The sequence below is a fragment of the Apis cerana genome, linkage group LG12 (genome assembly GCF_029169275.1).
Source record: "Apis cerana isolate GH-2021 linkage group LG12, AcerK_1.0, whole genome shotgun sequence".
In the NCBI taxonomy this organism is placed as follows: Eukaryota; Metazoa; Arthropoda; class Insecta; order Hymenoptera; family Apidae; genus Apis; species Apis cerana.
Window position 1 is genome coordinate 7,262,562 of NC_083863.1, and position 18,804 is coordinate 7,281,365.

General features: G+C 43.1%; 1 protein-coding gene across 28 annotated transcripts in view; it reads right to left on the reverse strand.

Annotated features, from left to right (window-relative positions):
- The window catches only part of LOC108004228 (uncharacterized), a 262,800-nt gene that overhangs the window by 27,423 nt on the left and 216,573 nt on the right, over positions 1-18,804 (reverse strand). For 27 of the 28 annotated variants that reach the window (XR_009832161.1, XM_062082826.1, XM_062082817.1 and 24 more), the window contains one exon: positions 4,376-4,509. Coding sequence is in view for 27 of the 28 variants with exons in the window: in XM_062082826.1 (XP_061938810.1) it covers positions 4,376-4,509 (134 nt within the window). In the remaining variant the exon portion in view is untranslated. Of the gene's footprint in view, positions 1-4,375; positions 4,510-12,302; positions 14,135-18,804 lie in introns of those variants that run through there. The other variant, XM_062082840.1, reaches the window with a different exon arrangement.

Consider the following 18,804-nt stretch of genomic DNA (forward strand, 5'->3'; position numbering starts at 1 on the left):
CAAAAATTTTAATCGTACATAAGAAATAAGATTTCCACACGAAGGAACGAGAGATATCCTCGGGGAGGATTCGGTCTGGGCGATTCCCAAGTAATTTCAAGTTCGGCCAGACTGTTCTCCAAGTTGAGAACTGCATTTTAACGAGACTCTATTAGGCATCTTCTTGCTGGTAGGTATCGTTGCTTTCGAGCCTCGTTGCTTAAATGCTTTCATGTTTGTTAAGTGTTTCGCTAATTCCGCGGCCCCGAATATCGTTCTCCGGCAAAGTTTCAGCTAATAGTTGCACGCCTGTCATCCCCGAGGCGTACTCCTCGGACTTGGATCAGATTCATTCGGCATGCCGTCAGATGGAAATGGATTTCATGAATATTCCCGAGTAGACGAGCTTCCCTTCCCTTCTTTCTTCCCATCCATTATACCGATTCGGTGTTTAGAGTTAATTCTTTTTCGTCGAATTTTCTTGTACAACGACGAAAAGAATATGATACTTTAGAAATAATACTTTTGCCTCGTGGAGAAAGTATCAAAAAATGGCAAGAGTTTGCAAACGATCCAATCGATACGTTCAACCGTCCGGCAAAGAGCCAAGAAGTTTCTTGATAAAATTCAAACTTGCAGTACACCTAATGCGTAGACATTCCAGATTTTTCGGGGCTATTGGCTGCGGGGGAATACGAGATACCGGTGCCAAATGGGGTTCGCGATAAAAATTCGTTTCACCGGTTTTGGGGGGATGGCATCTCGCAGAAATCGTAAAGGAGACAGGCTTATATTCCAGAGGAAACGCGGGATACATTTCTTATCAACGAAATTTCATCTAGAACGTCTTCAAATTCATTCTTATTTTCCTGTATCTAAAAGATCTTTTTGCGTTATATTACGAGAACTATCAGCGGAGGAATCAACGGCGTTTTTCTTTAAATGTCCTCTCGTCCGAATTCAGTTTTCCACGGATTGGAATAACGAAGAATTAATAGATCCCTTCATGGACGAGATACCTCACGATTAAGTTTTATTCTCATTGTCAGGATCGAGCGCAAAGTGCATCAAGTGCAAACAAATGAAACGATACACGCGATATACATATTTTTTCTTCATTGAAACGACCTTTTTCCACGTACAAATACTTACTAAAGAAAATACTATCGAAAATATTCGAAGATATCTCGAGTACATCTAACCTACAAATAAAGAATCGTCTCGAATTACCTTGATCCTGCGAAAAGAGTATCATCAATCGAACCAATCTCTTCACCTGCCACTTTCCTCGAAAACGTTCCACACACCGTAACGATCCATCGTAATCCCCGACACTCACTGCAAAAGGCATATCCAGAATGCTACACGGTGCATTCTGCATCGATGCAACGCGCGCGAGAAGCGCATCGCCGCTTTCGAGCACGCACAATGGCTCGCTCGTTCTCGTTTTCCCGTGGCAAAATGCCACGAGCAAACCCCTTCTTCGACCCTGCTGCTCCGGAGATGCGTTCGACGCTAGGGGTGGCTCCGCTTTAACGTGCACTCTCTCTCTCTCTCTTTCGCTTGGCTGGCTTCGATATACGCACAGCCTCCACACACACACACAGTTTTTATCGTCTCGCATAACGCGTAGAAGCCAGCCAAGAATCGCTGTTTGCTACTTTTAGTAGGTATTGTTGCCGTAAATGCGATGCGGCCGGGAAATAAGGGGGTGAGAATTTGCTCGGAGATACTTCCTGTTTTTCTTCCCTTTTTTTTCTCGATGGGAGGAGGAACGTAACAAAATTATTTGACGGGATGCCTCGATCCTCTTCTGGAAAAACATTTTTGCTTTTTGTAGTACGACGAATTATTAATCGATTCATCTTTGGGTTATACACGAAAAATAAATCGAACGGAATTTAAAACATATCTACACGATATATAACCTATATCATGTCTATTGTTCCTTTGGAAAATATAATTGAAAAACAAAAAAGTTAATAGGATAGGGTAGAGTAGATAAACGACGAAAAGGAAATCTATGCGCGTACCGTTTTCTGATTATCGAAATATCTCCGGTTTCCATGGCACGCAGACAACCGTATCGATGAAAATTTTCGAATTCAATACCACCCCCTCCTCCCTCTCCCTTTTCCTCCCGATACGATCGGGGCGCAGGAATGAAATTTTATCCATTTACGAAAGAGGTGGGCTTTAACGTTGCTTGCATTTTGCGCACACCGCAGTTAATGCCCTATTTAACGCTTGCTCTGTGTAATTGGACATGACTAATGAGTCGCGTATAATTATGCAATTTATACGATTCTCCCGAACCAGTGCAGTCCCGACTGCGTAATCATCGAATTACGAATTCCGATTAACACCCGACTTCGAATCTTTCTCCAATGTTACTCGAATAATTTAAAACACGCGAGCAAGTTAACTCGAAGAAGGGAAGCGAAGAAATCGATTTCCGGAATCTTGCACACCCGGTGTATCGAGAAGGGATATAAATTACTGGTTGCTCGTTATTACATCGACTCGTGCCGCTCTGCCAGCATGAAATAACGAGTCGATAAGATTTGTTAATGGACCGTTTTAATTCGTTCCTTAGCACCGGAGTTAGTGTATGGATAAAAGGAAGGACAAGAAGATACGAACCGTTATAACCGTTCAACCATTCGATTAACAGTGAATGGGGAATTATATAAAATTGTTCGATAATGGAATCCTTTTGTACGACTTCCTCTTGCGAGATCAAAGATTTATAGGTGTGGCACGATCTACACAGAGTTTACAGTGGACGTGATCCTTCGAGGAAACGGGAGAGTCGTCTCTCTCTCTTCTTTTTAACGTTGCAGTTTCAATTTCCGATACTTGGATGCGACGTACGATACTTCCGCTCCATCGTATCATTTCCGAGAGCGAGATACGATCCGATGTAGATAAAAGTCCAACGCGAGAGAAGAATAATCCCTTATCTTTGGATACTTTCTGAAGTGCTCGCCTCGAATTGAAATAAACGAGCGATACACTTGGTTTCTCCCGATATTTTCGTATCATCGTTCGAAACGATCCCAAAAACATTCCGCGCGATCCAACGGATGATGAATCGCGCAAACACTCGAATCTCCGCAAACCTGCCATCAAACGCAGACGCCTGCCGCTAATCCCACGCAACACGGCGAACAACACCTATCGGTTGCATCCGGTGTTCAAACGTTAACCAAGGGTACGTAAAATGTTCACCGTGAATCGATTCAAACGCGCCATACTACTATGCTACACAGATTCAGGCTGAAAACTCGTAATCTCGATACAACCCCGCGATAATACATCGAGGCGGGTGGATGGTCGAGATAGGTTATTGGAGATACGCCAATGCCGATGATTTACCATAAAATCCGCTAGTTATTGCGTGGGAAACGCGGTTTCATTATTTATAACGTTATATCGAGAGAGGTTGATACTTTTGCCGGGGTGGACGGCGGATAAAGCGGTGTGTCTGCGATGAAATAGGCGATTTTCACGGCCAGTGTGGAAGAGAGAGAGAGAGAGAGAGCGTTGGACGAGGGGCGAAGAGGAAGGTAAAGGAAGGAGAGATCGATGTCGGACAAGCGCCGCCTCGAATTATTACCGGATGTTTGCCAACCGCATCGATTTACGCAGGCCTGATTTCTCTTTTCCTGTCTATCGATGGAAATGGTGGACCTCTTGTGTGCAAAATGGTGTGTGCAGGTTTTCTTGGGTTACCTTGGGAGGCCTTGATTTGCATCAGGATGATGCAAAATATACTTGGAGGATAGGGTCGATGGAGGAAACCGATCGATCAGGGAGTTATACGTGTAATTATGCGTGCGATAAAAAAATCTGTAATAAAAGATATATATATATATATAAGAAACGTTAGGAGACGCGAAGACGTGTATCTCAAGCGTAAAAAGGAATATTTTATGACGATGAAAATTTTTGTTCAACTTGTTTAGACGGAATTTTCGAGATAATTAATTTCGAAAGTCAATTGAAATCGATGAAAAAAAAAAAAAAAATTAAAAACACGTATTCCTTTCGAGCTCAACTAGCCTGGTATATATATTTCATGTACGTACACATATTTTTTTCCATTCCACTGGTCGAACAGCGTTTTTTTTTGTTCCATTGTTTCGATGTATTTTAATTAAATGGAAACGCGTTGTGCAAACGATGCGCATGGGAAAAACAACAACAACAACAAAAAAAAAAGTCGATACTCCAGCGAATTTTTTTATTCATTCTAACTAGATTTCCAAAGAGGAAATATATTTTTTTCTTTTTGTACGTTTGCTTTTAAATTTAAATCTAATTTGTCAAATATTTAAATTACAATCGGGCCAAAATCCGTATAATGAACAGAATATAGATGGAATAATCTTACCTGGCCAGTTCTCTCTGAAGATGATGAACCCTGGAGCGTGCTCTTTCAGCTTCAGCCGTAGCCTCGCGCACCCGAGCTTCGGCCTCCATTCGTTGTCGTCGTTCGCGTTCCACATCTCGTTGCGTAGCCTCTCTCTGTAACAAGCAAATTAACATTTCCTTGCAGGTCGAAATAAAGTTAGAAAGTTATCGCATTTCCGCCAAATTCAATCGTATCCAAAAACGTACCCAACAACGAGAGGGTTGTTCTTGTCTTCCTGATCGCATCTTTTTAATTTCAACACGTAAAAAATCTATTACATCTGCTCAGTTAACAAAAACACGTTCATCATCCCCACCATTTAATCTCGACAGAATCAATTCTCTTTCTGCATCGTTCAGAGAAACCGTTCCACTGCCCTCCATACCGGTCATCAAGAGCGCATTCTTATTCATGTGCAAATTTATCTCTCCTCAACATCCATTGATCTTCCCACCGAAACGGGCATAATATCTTCTCTACAGATGTTCGAACGAACGAATCAGGACGGACGCTCCCCTCGCCCGTGATAATTTTCAATGCCGCTTCTTCTTCCACCCCTTCAACCCGCAGAGAGAGAATTTTATTTTTATGCGCTTTTTCGGACACGAACGAGCGGATTTATCGTCGGATCTCCGCTGTAATGAATCGAATAATAGAAAAACGGGGTATAAACGGGAGAATAAAACGTGGAAAAGCTACTTTCGTATTTATCTGATCATCTTCCCCTCCCAGGACAATCTTCGATCCGTTTTGCGTTTGTTCGTCATCGATTTCTTGCCAAGTTTTTGGCTATTTCGAGTGTGGGAAAGCAACAGAGGCAGAGAGGAGATGCAAATCGAACGAGAATTGTTTACGCGGCCCCGCGATTCATTCGGTGGAGGACGTTCGTTCGTTACAGAGGATTTCGTGCTAGAATTAATTTCGGTCGAATCATATGGAAGAGTGAAAGTAAATTGGTCTTTCGGATTAATCGTACTTTTTCAAATAGTATTTTTAATACGGATTTGCTCGAACGTGAACCGTGGTATAAAATATAAAATAGAACGCAAACTTTTGAATCTAGATACTCTAAAAAAAAAAATTCGATAAAAGAATAAGTTAGACGAGGGAAAAGAAAAAAAAATGACGAATTACAGCATTAAATGGTAATATCATTTTCAGAAAAAATACATCATGATAACTTTATCGTAACGACCTCGATTCCCTTTTTTTTTCACAGACAGATCGATCGTTCTCCCCGTTCTCGTATCGTGAAATTGTTCAACTTCAAAATTGAAACTCACGCGAACGTCTCGAAATTTCATCAGACGACCTTCGTTCCAAGATCGGAAAGGAGGCATTCCCGTAAGGGATTTTCTCTGATTAAACCGAGAGAGAGAGAAAGAGAGAGCCGAATTGAGTGGATGGAAGAGGACGGCGAATAAAGGAGAAAAATAGGCGGAAAAGGAGAGGAAACCTCGTCGATCTTCGGCTGGAATTATTCATGAATTTAAATCGTTGCACGGCACATTGATTGCACCCTTTCGATTGTGAAAGCGGCCTACGCCACCGGCCGTTGCTCTATCAATAATTGCGCACGGCCAATGCGCCGAAAGCGGTATTTCGCGCGATTTAACTCGATATGTCGGCCCCGATTTAACCACGTCGATGATAAATCGGAGTTTGAAAGTGAATTTGTTCGTATCGGGGCTCTGGGTTGACCCAGACGAGGTTTCCCGCTTCGACGTTTCAATTTCTCTTGGAATTCTTCGTTACTTCGTTTGCTGGAGCTTCCTATAACGGTTTTCTTCGAAGGATTTTTGTTACCTTGTCTTTTTCTTCTTACTCAGACCGTACCTGCTGTTTCTCGTACAGATCGTTTTGTCGCAGAGTTGAAGAAATTGCTCGATTGATTTAAACTGGTAAATGTTTTTAAACGAGAAATGGAGAAGATATCGGATAGAAATAACTCAATTTTTTAATATCGTATCGTGTTATATTAAGGATAGTAGAGAAGAATGGATGAACACGAGGAATAATTCCTTTGTGATTGATGATACAGTAATCGCGTTTAAGGGAACGTAGGGAAGATATAAATGATCGATTGCACGCACAGGTTTGAAAGAAGAATTAGATCTACGCGAACTATTATCTTTGGGAAAAATATGAATCGTTATTGCAAAAGAATTATAAAAATATACATATATATACAAGAGACGTATAAATATCGTGAAAGCGGTCGAAAAATTTATCAATCGTTCGGCGAATCCTTTCGATTGAGATGCGTCACCGGTGAATCTCGTTAGGAACGTAAATTTTTCACGCGACACACGTGTCCCGAATGAAACTCACGTGCGGTTATCGATCGACGTGCCCACCTTACCCGTTGTGTAAGCAATTCCTTTTAGAATACGTTAAACTATTCTTCCCTTCCCTCACGGATTCAGCTACCGTATTCCTTAATTTCTACCTCGTCCTTACGTCAACGTGACTTCGTAACAACCCGGCGATACTAAGAAAAATCTTCTATATTCGTTCAAACATCATTTTAACAAATAATAAACCGCGCGTTATTCAATGGAATAATAAAGCATCGAAAGAAGAATGGAAAAGTCGACAATGGCCCAGCCGTCACGGACGGTAAAACCGATATACGAAAGCCTTTGGAAATCTTATATCCTCGTTCGAGAAAAACGAGGTAACCACGTGGCAAACTTTAAACTATGTCCAAGAACTTTATGCAGTCTTTCGCAATTACGTGTTAATTTCCAAAATTACGTACATTTTCTATCTATAAAAGATTCTTATTATTCGTCAATGTACCTCTTCCATGTATACATTTATTATTAAGATTGCATCAATATCGATGATAACGAAATCAGCCAGTTGTGTATTTCTTCTTTCATCTTCGCTTCGAATGGAACACGAGCGGCAACGTTTGCTGTGGAAACACGAAGAAGCATCTATATTCAGCAACTTCTTCGAGACGTATGCAACGTATCGAGAAAAAGTTGCCTTCGATTAGCTCCTTTGTCGGCCGCGTGACGAAAAAGGACGCATCACGAATGTGGCAACCCCCGAAAAAGAATGGCGAGGAGGAGGAGGCGGAGGAGGAAAAGAACATTGGCCGGGATTTAAGGCTCCATAAATCCGGTCGGAAGCATCCCTTAAGCCTCGCACACGCGGTGGTCACTCGGCTTTTACCAGATTGTATTCCGCGATATCTCTCGTTTCGACCCCTCCAGCCTTTCACCTGACTCCGCTTAATGGACCAACCGCCTATTCCCATCGCGATGACTTTAAGCGAAGTGCCGTTTAATTCCGTATTCGATCGAAAGAGAGTCGAATATCTTCTTCCAAGCGAGATGAAGAACCCTCCAGAAGTGAAATCGAAGCTTTTGCCAAGATAAGAAGCTTTTCGCGCGCAATTCCTCGTCTCTCGGTGCGAAGGGAATAGGTTTGAGGATGTAAAATATATTCGAATCTTTCTTACAAATCGAGGAATAATTATCAATTTATCTCAATTTATCAAACTTTGCAATTCCATATTGGACGTATTCCGAATCGAGTTCCTTATTTCGACAGAACCCGCACAATCCTTCCACTTCTCCCAATTCCATACTTTCCTCGTTCTACTTTCGTAGAATGCTTAAAAACCACTCTCCGATAGTAGCAAATACTGAATACAAAAGAATAACCCCCCTTTTCTTCTGATCAACGTCCGAGCGCAGCGTCAGAGCGTCGAAAAAGCGTTAATCCGAAAGGACACGCTCGGCTCACGATCGAGCCGTTGTACATCCATCCCAGCTCGTCCTTATTAGTATTCTCAGTTTTTCGGCGGTTCAAAGTCCCCGATGACTCAGCGCGGACGCGCGTGCACGCGTGCGTTTCATTCGAGGCACGTGCGAGGACGAGAGAGGCTGCGAGTGCACCTCCGAAACCTGAGTTTAGAAGGGGTCCCGTTTCGAGAGGGCTCGTTGATCGAGCGACAAATTATTAATGAGGCCGTCAATGATCGCGCGTACGCGCTCGCTCGCTGGCTGGCTGGTTGAATAATTCAGCACGAGCAAATTCTCGGCCACGACCGGATTTTCCGCCCCGATCTCTTCTCCTCGGCCGCTACTTCTGTCCGTTTCGAGAGGAAAAGTGCAAGTTGGAAAGACAGGTGGCGAAGAAGGAGAGGGAAGAGGAGGAATCGCGATAAATCTTGCAGCCTCTTTCGCCTTACGATGGAGACGAGATGATGGCCCGATTTAAGCGTTGCGAATTTTTTGTGTTTTTTTATTCGGTGTTGAATTTAAAAAATGTAAAGAATAGTACGTAATTCGTAAAGAGCGAACGAGGTTTCATTGTTCGATGATCGAGCGTTGTTTTCCACGAGTTTGACATTCGCGGAAGTCCATCTGGTATCTAGTTCACAACAGATGGAGGATTCTTCTCTTTCTATAGAATTAATATATTGAAAGCATAACAGAAAAGGGAACACGCGTGATATTATTAAAGTTACGGAACACAACAATACATAGAATAAATAAATAGAATTCAACAAAATTGTATAACAACAATTACAAAATTATCGTCGTTGATCCTTTCCTAAATATTAATTTATATATATGTAAAAATGGTTTTTGACAATCACAGATATGAAACTTGTATCCAACGATCGTTGTTAATCACGGTGAACGTTGAATCTTTGCCTTGAATGCGAATTTTCGCGCGAGAGTGCATCGATCGATCGCAAGTTCGCGCAAACAACGGCGCGAAATCCGCGCATGGAAAAGTACACAAGAATCGCTCGTTGCACCCGTAATGCAGAGGTCGAAAGGTGTTAATTATCCTGTTTGCACAGTTACCCCCGTGGCGAGCGTGTTTGCCACGGCTTTGATACATGCTCGAAGTTTCGCACCGGGCTTTTGCAATTCGCGTCCACACCACTGCATCTTTTCACCACGTTTTTAAGCGGAAATCGTCTTTGATATTTTTTTCTCGATTTCATATCGATAATATTCTCGAAAGAAAATAATATTTCTATTATTGACGAGAAAATTAAACGAATCAAAGAATAATATAACGATACGTATTATCATTACAAGGATAATTTGTAAATAATTACAAATCTCGAACATTCCTATATTTTACTCAGTTTCACCACTGCACAGTAACTGCTGCACAGAATTAATGAATTCAGTTTTCGTCGGTATCATAGTAGAAAATTTCTGAAACTAACGATTCCTCAAATTCCTCATCATCTCTTTACTTTAATATGCAATTTCAAGCTTCACACAAAATTCTGCAAAAGCTTCCAACCATACAATAACCATCCATCAGTATAACAATTTCCTCTGGTTATCAAAGGAATGGTAATGGTGGGACCGTGTTTTCACCGTAATTCACGACCAAACGTAAATTTGTTCCTCGTCGTCTATCGATAATTGAACGATAATTAAATTTCTTTCGTATCTTCACTAACATTTCCCATTTTTCCACGATCAACCGATAATTAACCGAACCACGATAAAGAAATCGTGGCTTACGGGAACGAAGCTCTACAAGCCCTTTCATTTAATGAAACGAGCGACATTTTTCCACGAATTCGTCGAGTTTCGTGTGGCTGCACGTATCGTATTATTTAGGGCCACTTTCGCCAAGATTTATCGCCGAGCCTGATACGCGTCGTTGCATCGAGAACAGCGTTGCTAACGATGATAACGCTGTAGGCTTCGTGCAAAATCCTGGAATTGGCGGTGATGGAATGTGTAATTCATCTCGATACGCATCGAATCATTCGTTTCCAGTATTTTGGCGAGGAGAAATTTTAGAGATTTTATATTCCGTTGATGGAAGAATGCAGAGGTGTAACTGCTGAAGGAATCCTTGGGATTGTGGAGAAATTTGTGGAAAAAATAATATTTCTTCGAATTTCGATAACGACTGAACCATTTAAAAGTTAAATCGATCAACTATTATTATACTTTATGCAAAATTTAAAATTTTACTGTTTATATCGTTTGGCTTTCGATCGATTTAACATTCTTCCCGATGGAATAATATTTAATTTTCCAATCTTTCCTATCCAATATATATATTTTTGAAAATTGTTCAATTTCTTGAAGATTCCCTAATTTTTTTATGAAATCATCTTCAATTTTCTCCCACAAACTTACCATCGATAATTACATAATGATTTCACAAAATTTAAGATAATTCGAAAAGAATTAGCACATTCAGGAATGAATCGACCTCTTTCTCGATCTCGATCGAAAAACAAGAGGCGCATAAAGGAGGAACGATCCATGCGTGTACGCGGAGGCGGCTTGATGCGAATCGTCAAAGTAAACTCCGACTTTTACGAACGAACGTGCACGAGCAGTATGAATGCTTCATTCATCGGCACGGAAAACGGTTGGTGAATGGGTGTCTCTCATGGGCGCAGATATCTGCGCGTGATACCTGCGGCAGAGCTTAAATGGCCCATGAATTTCCTCGTTACCTTTTTCTTCTTCCTCTCTCTCCACTTCTCTCCACCCACGTATTTTCATCATCACGATTCGACAACGATGAAATTGTAGAATAATAGTTTTCTTTAAAAACTGGCGAGATAGATTTTTTTTGCGCAAGATCGAGTATTATCGTTTCCAAAGAGATTCGTGAGACGAGAGGTTCGACAGTTGGAACAACATCCCTCGATTCTTTGCACACTCGCGGATCGAATGTTGATAGTTTTCGCTTGACGGGTCTATGGAGAAGAGAGGAGATTAAAGAAATTCGACGAGAAAGAGTTTTTCTTTCGCGGAGAAATAATTTACTTTTTCTCGTTGCAAGTTTAACTTGAACAACCTTTTAATCTCGCGAATAAGAGATAAGAGAGCTTAATAAGAGAGCTAATTCAAAGTTATTCCGTACGCGGGACAGAGAAGAGTTTATTCTTTAGAGAATAAATATATAAAAATTTCTTGTAATCCCTTCCAAGAGAGAAAGATAGAAATACGTAAAATTGAAATATTTTCTTTGAATAATATTTTTAACTCCACATTTATAATTACAGGGTATATTCAGGAATGATAAAAATACGATACTCCCGCGAAAAAGAGGAATAGAATTTTTCAATCCCCTAATGCTATCTTTCGTGCACGCAAATTACAATGTAGAGAAATTAATCAAGCTCCGTTAAGTTAAAATTTATTCCACAAAAGTTTCGCATTCGAGTAAACAACGACGTTCCAAGACAAACCAAAAAGCGAAGGTATAACTCATTCTATTATTATCCTTTTCACGAGGCGAACGAATTATCATTCAAAGTTTCTCGGGGAAATGAAACGTTCCATTCGCAGCACGAAAACTAGCTGGACCATTCGTTCTGTACGCCGGCAAGAGTTTCTGGTGAACTTGTTTGGATATTTGTCTCGCGCTATAAACGACAATCGGGTGGAAAGTTCTATAGCCGAGTTCAGGACATAACCGTTGCAAAACCATCCCCATCCAATTTTCTTACTTCCGCAACTTTTTTTAAACCCCTCGATTCCCATCCCTCGAAACGCAATTCACGTCATCGTGGAGGAAGTCGTAAGATAATCTGGCGGAAACGCGTATCTTTTTTTTTCGGGAGTGAATTTTATTCGAGCAGAGAGGAAAATTTGTAGGATTTAAATCTCTACGTAATATAAAATGGTACAGGTGTAATCTTCTTCGAGTAAAGAATGAAATATAAATTATTAGTTGGAGAAACTTGGATCGTTACGAAGGAATGGCACGATAATTACGATTAAATTTTAATAGATCAAATATAATTCTTCTCCTTATTTTATCCCAAACGAAAGAAAAATGAAAAAGGAAGAATACAAGACAACAAAATCGGATCTCCAGAAGGCAGATGATCGAAAGAAGGCCAGCGACCACCACGCGGCATCCCCTCTCGAGCACAACTCACCCTGCTCTGCTTAGTGAGGTTGGCGCCCATCAGCCGGCGATTCTTCGTGGCGTCGAGGACGTTCCGACGGGGGGTGCCCTCTCCGCCGGGACATTCCCGTCCAGAGGGTGCAGAGGGATTGACCCCTCCTGCTGTTCCCCAACGGTGCACTCGTGCGGCCACCCTGCCTATCGGGCCCTCCACCAGTCCCCTTAGAAGTCGTAACGTGCCACCCCTGCACGAGACCCCACCACCACCGCCACTACCACTACCACCACCTCCACCACCACCACCACCACCACTCACACAAGTCGTAATAACACCGGTGTCCTCGTTATTACCTTCCCGACCGTCGTTTTTAACAGCCCTTAAGCCGCCACGGATGACACCACTTTCACTCTCCTTCTCGCAACATCCACCACCCTCCACCTCCTCCGTTTCCACCCTCCCAGCCTCCTCCTTCGCCTCCTCCGCCACTTCCGCAGCCCTTTCTCCTGTCACCTTCGCGGACGATCCTCGCCCAACCGATCCACGATCCCCGCCGCCACCCTTAGGGGTGCCGCCTCGCAGCTGTCTCGAAATCGTTGCAGCTGCAACGCAACCGGCCGATCGACCAACCTCGTGTCGCTCCCCGACCGACTATCGCTCACGTAATTTTTCTCTCCAGCTCGGCAGCAGATCGTTTCTCGAAGGAGAGATCTTTTCCACGCGTCAGTTTTAACGGATACGTTTTCGGTTGTTGGGGCGGGAGGAGGGTGGTGGTGACGGCGGATCGACTCAATGGAAGACGAGAGCTGGTTCGGGTGGTTGGAGGATCTTTCGGTGGGTTTGTTTGCGCTTAAAAAATACATACAAAAAATATATCACGATCTCGAGAGGTAGAGAGGATTGTTGAAAACTCGGAGGCTTATTACGCGTCCTTGAGGGACTAAGGCAACGATCTTTCCAAGTTAGAATTGCTTGTGTATCATCAGCTGAACTTGTTCTCGGTCATGTCTCCGCAGGCTGTTCGCCTGTCAACTTCCGTTACATGCTTCGTCCACTGTCATGTCCCGGTGGACGGTGCTCGTCATTCGAACACGGACATCGATACTCCCTCGTCGCCGCGGTCGACCACGAAAGCCACCCCTTTCCGTCGCTCCAAACTCGAATCGATCCTCCTTCGATTCACTAATACCGTCTTACTTCGAGCTGCGAATAGTCCGAGTTGACGTCGAGAAACTTAGAGAACACCGAAGCGAAAGGTGTTCGAGAATTTCATCCCTCGATACAGACGTTCACCGTCAAAGGTTCCATGAAGTGAAATTTTTGTTATTTCAAAGAATCGCGACGAAACACGAAATGTTTTCTTTCATGGACTGTCACGGCATAAATTTCTATTATTTCCAAGCATGACGAACAACCTGAACTCGGAATATTCTCTTCCCGGGATTGTCAAAGATCCATACAAAAGTCTTGAGAAACTTGGAATATTTTCATCGAAAGTTCACGCGATAAAATTTCTGCTGGTTCGAAAGGATCACAGTTTAGAATAATAATATTTCCTTCGACATCTTTTAAAAATTCACGGGAATAAAATTTCTAAAGTTCGAAAGTTTGATTGAAATTTTGAACTCGTCGAATATTTCTTTCACAAGATTTTACGTGTAAAAAGGATCAAAAGTACGCATGTGTGATGAAAATTTCCGTGAAATCGGAACAGAGAGAAAAAAGAATCGAAGTAAACGTAAATATTTTCGTGGAAATGTTTGTACGAGCCACGCGACGACGAGAAAACGGAGGAAGGAAAACACGAGCACACACGACCGTGTGGCACGCTGGTTGCCGACCGACTGACTGCCTATCGCCGATTAACGGCCTTCCCTTCGTTGCGTCTGACTCACTCCACCAACCCTCGAGGAGGATTTTCGACTGCGCGCTTGCGTGGGCCGCGCGTGCATACGCACGGCGCCGAGCGTGGAAACCAAGCTGACACGAGAGTTCTTACGCGCTCGAAAAAACGCCGTTACTCGTGTTCCTCTTCCCTTTCCATTTTCTCCTTTTCTCCTCTCTTTTGTTTGCAATTTTTTCGATAGGGAGGGGGGTAAGGCTTTATAAATCTTCCGCAGTTCTTGCGTTCTCTGACGGACGTAGAAGTTTCCGCTTTGGAATTTTATACAGTCGCTTCTTTATTTTTTTAAATTTGATCTTCCGTATACGTTTTATTCTTTGTGGAATTGGTGTTGAATTTTTAATTGTTTTTTGAACTAAAGATTCGTCCCTATACGAGTATTATATTTTTTCGAGCCAAGTATTTAATTATTTTCTTTATTCGTGTTTAAGAGAAAATCTCAACGAATAAATTTCACAATTCTAACCTTTCATCAACTATCACGCTTATGTATATTCTTCAACGTCGAGCATCTGAACGCAACAAATACCATCGGGCTGAATCTAATTTAATTCTCGAAATGGTGGCGTGCTCTGTTAACCCGGTAGTAATCCCGCGAAACAGGGATTCCCTCGGTTGAAACAGCGACCACCACGTCGTTCACCGTCAGCGATTTGTAAACGTCGTCAAACCTCAATATCTCTGACCCCACCGGCTTGTATTAAACGCGTTGGACGGCGAAAAATTCCTGTTATAAATATCAAACTTTGAAACCAACCCCCCGACGACGAAATATTCTACGAACTCACCGCGGAATAATACCATCCGCGAAATAAAATTCTGATCCATCACGCGATAATAAATCACCAAGATCGATCGTTCAAAAGTGATCGGATACGTGTTGGAGCGATTTTGTTGGATATTGGAGAGACAATGGAGGTTTCCAGGTCAGAGAGACGACGTTAAAGCGATTCCTAATCAGTTTTAAAATGTCATAAAACCGGATTAAGGGATGGATATATTGGAAGGGATATATTGCGGATCGATCGATGTTATGAATTTATTAGAAGGGTGGAAAACGAGATTAGGAGGCCTTGATCCGAGAGATTCCGCGTGGACGTGAGTCTCCGCCTTCCCGTTTACGTAATTACCGATGTTTCATACGGGGGGATGATCCGTGGATCACTGTCAATGTTCATCCCAATTAACGCAGATCTCTTCTTACGCGTCAAAAGTGTCTTTACTACGTGTTATTATTAAATCTCTAATTTTAAATAATTCTTTTCTCGCCGATAATCCTTCGACTTCCATCCATATCTATCTTCATCATCGAATTATCAAATTTTACTTAAAGTAGAGAGAATCACCATCCCTTTAAGGTAATATTAAGGTAATATTAGACTTCGAGGAGGATTCAAAAGAATGCTCGACATCACACATTCCTCGATCGTTAGAGATTATCGCAATTTTTATGCATCGACGTTCGATCGAAACATCCCCTTCACTATACTTGGGCGTTACAATACAAATACACGTCAGTTTGGAAAACGAAACCTTGGCCACGATCGATACACACCCTCTTCTCCTCCTCGCCTTAGAATTCCGCAAAGTGTATTAACAGGTTGCCAATATCGCGATGGCGAGCTGAGGAGAGGGCGACATTGCGAGGCAAACAATTTAATATGCGCCGACTCTCGACGAAAGTCCTCGCTAAGGACCCTTCCTCGACATACCTTATCTGTCTTCCAGCAGTCACAAAGCCGAGATCTCCACGTTTATTGGAAAGCTGTGCCCGTCGCGCGATCCCCGTCCAGGGATGAAAGGGCGCCTTCTCGTGCCTCTCCCTCTTCACCCTCACGCTTCTCCACACTCCCTCTCTCTCTCTCTCTCGTTCTCCGTATCGATACAGAGAGAAGCCTTTGCCTCTTATCTGTCGACTGTTCACGGCACGCCAGATTCGGGCGGAAAAACGGAATTTGCCTGGCATTTCCCGTTTTGAGGGATCTCCTCGAGCGAAACAATTAGACGAGATAAGACATCGGGAGGAATTTTATCCGGCGTCGAGTCGGGATCCAGGTCTGTTTGCTCTGCCGCGATCCTTGTAAGTTATGGGAGAGTCGGGGGATAAAAAGGGGATAAAAAGGGAGATTTCGAGTCACGGTGGACAAGTTTGGAACGCTTGGCCGAAGAGGATAGTCCGGAGGAATTGGGGATATAAAGGGAGGATTGTGTATTTAAGAGTTTTAAGACGAGGGGAAGAGAGTTTGTTTCCAATTTCTTCTTCTTCTTTTTTTTTAAAGATGAAATACGATGATTGTATTATACGTTCGATGGATGTTACGAAAGAGTTGAAGAATAAAAAGAAAGATTTCGAACAAAGTTCAATCGAAGAGTATATATATCGATGTATGAAAAAAAAGAAGCTACGCGTGAAATTTTCAGATCTCGCAAACGAAGGGTGAAAATCTAGCTTCGAATTTCTTAATCCGCGATCTTCGATCCGCGGCACGTTCATTCCTCCACAATGTCGCGCCTTTCCTTTCTTTTTGATTGACTGCACCGAGCCACCCTCGAAAAGCCGCTCGAAGGGGTGGATTTTCCCTCCCTTGTTCTTTCTTTTACTAGCACATCCGACCGAGGCATAAAAGAAGGAATACTCACCGCGAGATTCCCAATCAATCTCGTTTCACACGTACCTCAGCTTTTTTGATGTCGAGATACGTCAAAGTTATATGGAATGATGTATGAAAGTAGCTTCAATTCAAGTCGTAAAAAAAAGAAGTCAATCCTTTATACTCCTCCACCTACTCTCTAAATTCTTCCTTTCGTTCGTTCGAATCATCTTAATTCCTTCCTTCCGAACTATCCACATTAACATTCTCCTCTCGAAAACTGGAAACCAAACTGCCCAACGAGGACAAGAAAGGTTGACGACACGCGAGATGCGAAAAAAAGAAAGCGCCAAGGAAGCGACCCGTAACGCGTCAAGTCACACGCGGCTCGTTTCCACGCATAACAATGCACGGGAGGAGAAAGCCGCGGGAACAATGACGTATGCGCGTCATAATGCCGGCGGCCTATGTACGTCTTCACGGCAATTAGCATGCATCCAGCGGAGCTTAGGCCTGCGAGAGGGGCGTCCGAATAATCCCGCGTGATCTACGCACGTTTCCGATACCCATATGCGCTTCCCCTCCGCCCCCGCGGTAAGTAGCCCCGCGTATTACGGCCGCCCGCAGGAACAAAGAGCGGCGGCGGACCCCTTTGAATAATTTCCCTTTTTGCTCCAAGGGGAGGGGCACAACCCTGCCTTTATTTGTTTCCTCTTCAAAATCGATCAACCGTGTATCGTCCGTTTAACAACGATCTACGCTTGAACCCGAGGAGGATTAATCCTCCAAGATTTTGGGTAAATGGAATTTGGTGGTAAACGGATAGATATATCGGCCCCTCGTTGGCAATTGATTAACCGTGTTCGGTCGATAACGATTCTGTTCCAAGCGATTTGTTGAACGTGGAACGATCAACGGCGATTTAAAAAGATTTGGGATAAGAAGTAAGAAAGTAAGTAAGGATAGTTGCGTTGCGATTCAGAGAAGAAGAGTAATATTCGTGTAATATTCAGAAAAATTCCAGTTATCGACGCTTGGTAAGTTTAATTCTAATTCATTATTCCACTCACGGTCTTGTACAGGAAGCGGAGGATAGTTGTACGACACATACTTGAAACAGAAGAGGAAACGTTCTCGTTAAAGGATTAAGTTCCCTCGCGTGCTACGTGATCGATCAAACTTGCACCAAGCAGAAATGGTAAACGTAACCGACTACTAAATTCGATCGATCGTGTTCACCGATCTTTCAACAACTTCGTCGAAACGCTTCGAGAAGACGTCGTTCTCCAAACGATTTCTTCCTCCTCCTCTTCTATCTCTACCACTTTTTCCAAAATAGATGGCCGACGACCGAGACAAGAACCGAGGCAAACACCTCGAGCCTTCTTAACATCCTTCCCCGAATCTTTCACGTAACTCTTCTTAACGCAAGAATTACGCGTCCGGAACGGAGACGTGAGTGTTACAACGCGGAAGGAAACCGTCGACGGGGCGAAAATTCGAGATTTGATATATCCTCGCGACGAGATTTTACGTAGCAGGGGGGAAGGGGCGAGAACACGGTCCACGAGTTGAATATGAACGAGGAACGGGGGGAGGAGGTGGCCCAGAGATGATAACGGCCAAGAGGTTTCCGGTGTACACCGGTAGTATCGTATTTACCGGCGGTGGAAGTAGGAAAACGACCGTGGACGACTACTGGCGGAACGACGATTAACAGGGCGCAATAAAATAACTTTTCGCGGGGAGGGGGGCCCCATTCTCGCGAGTTTACATTGTTGCTTGGGTGAGCAACTTTCGCGGATTGTCCGTCGGAGAGAGTTCGTAGTTCTGCTTATCGTCGATGCGGATGCGAATGATACACACGCCGCCGTGTCCTGTGTGCTCTATTCAATTTGCAAGCGCATCTCTGGCCAGTCGGGTATTTAGTATTCGGATCACGGCCGGTTGTGTAATTTGTTTCCCGTGTTGTTCTTTCGTTTCAGTTTGATATTGCATGCGTTTCGAAGTTGAATTATGCTGCGGTACGGATGATAATTAC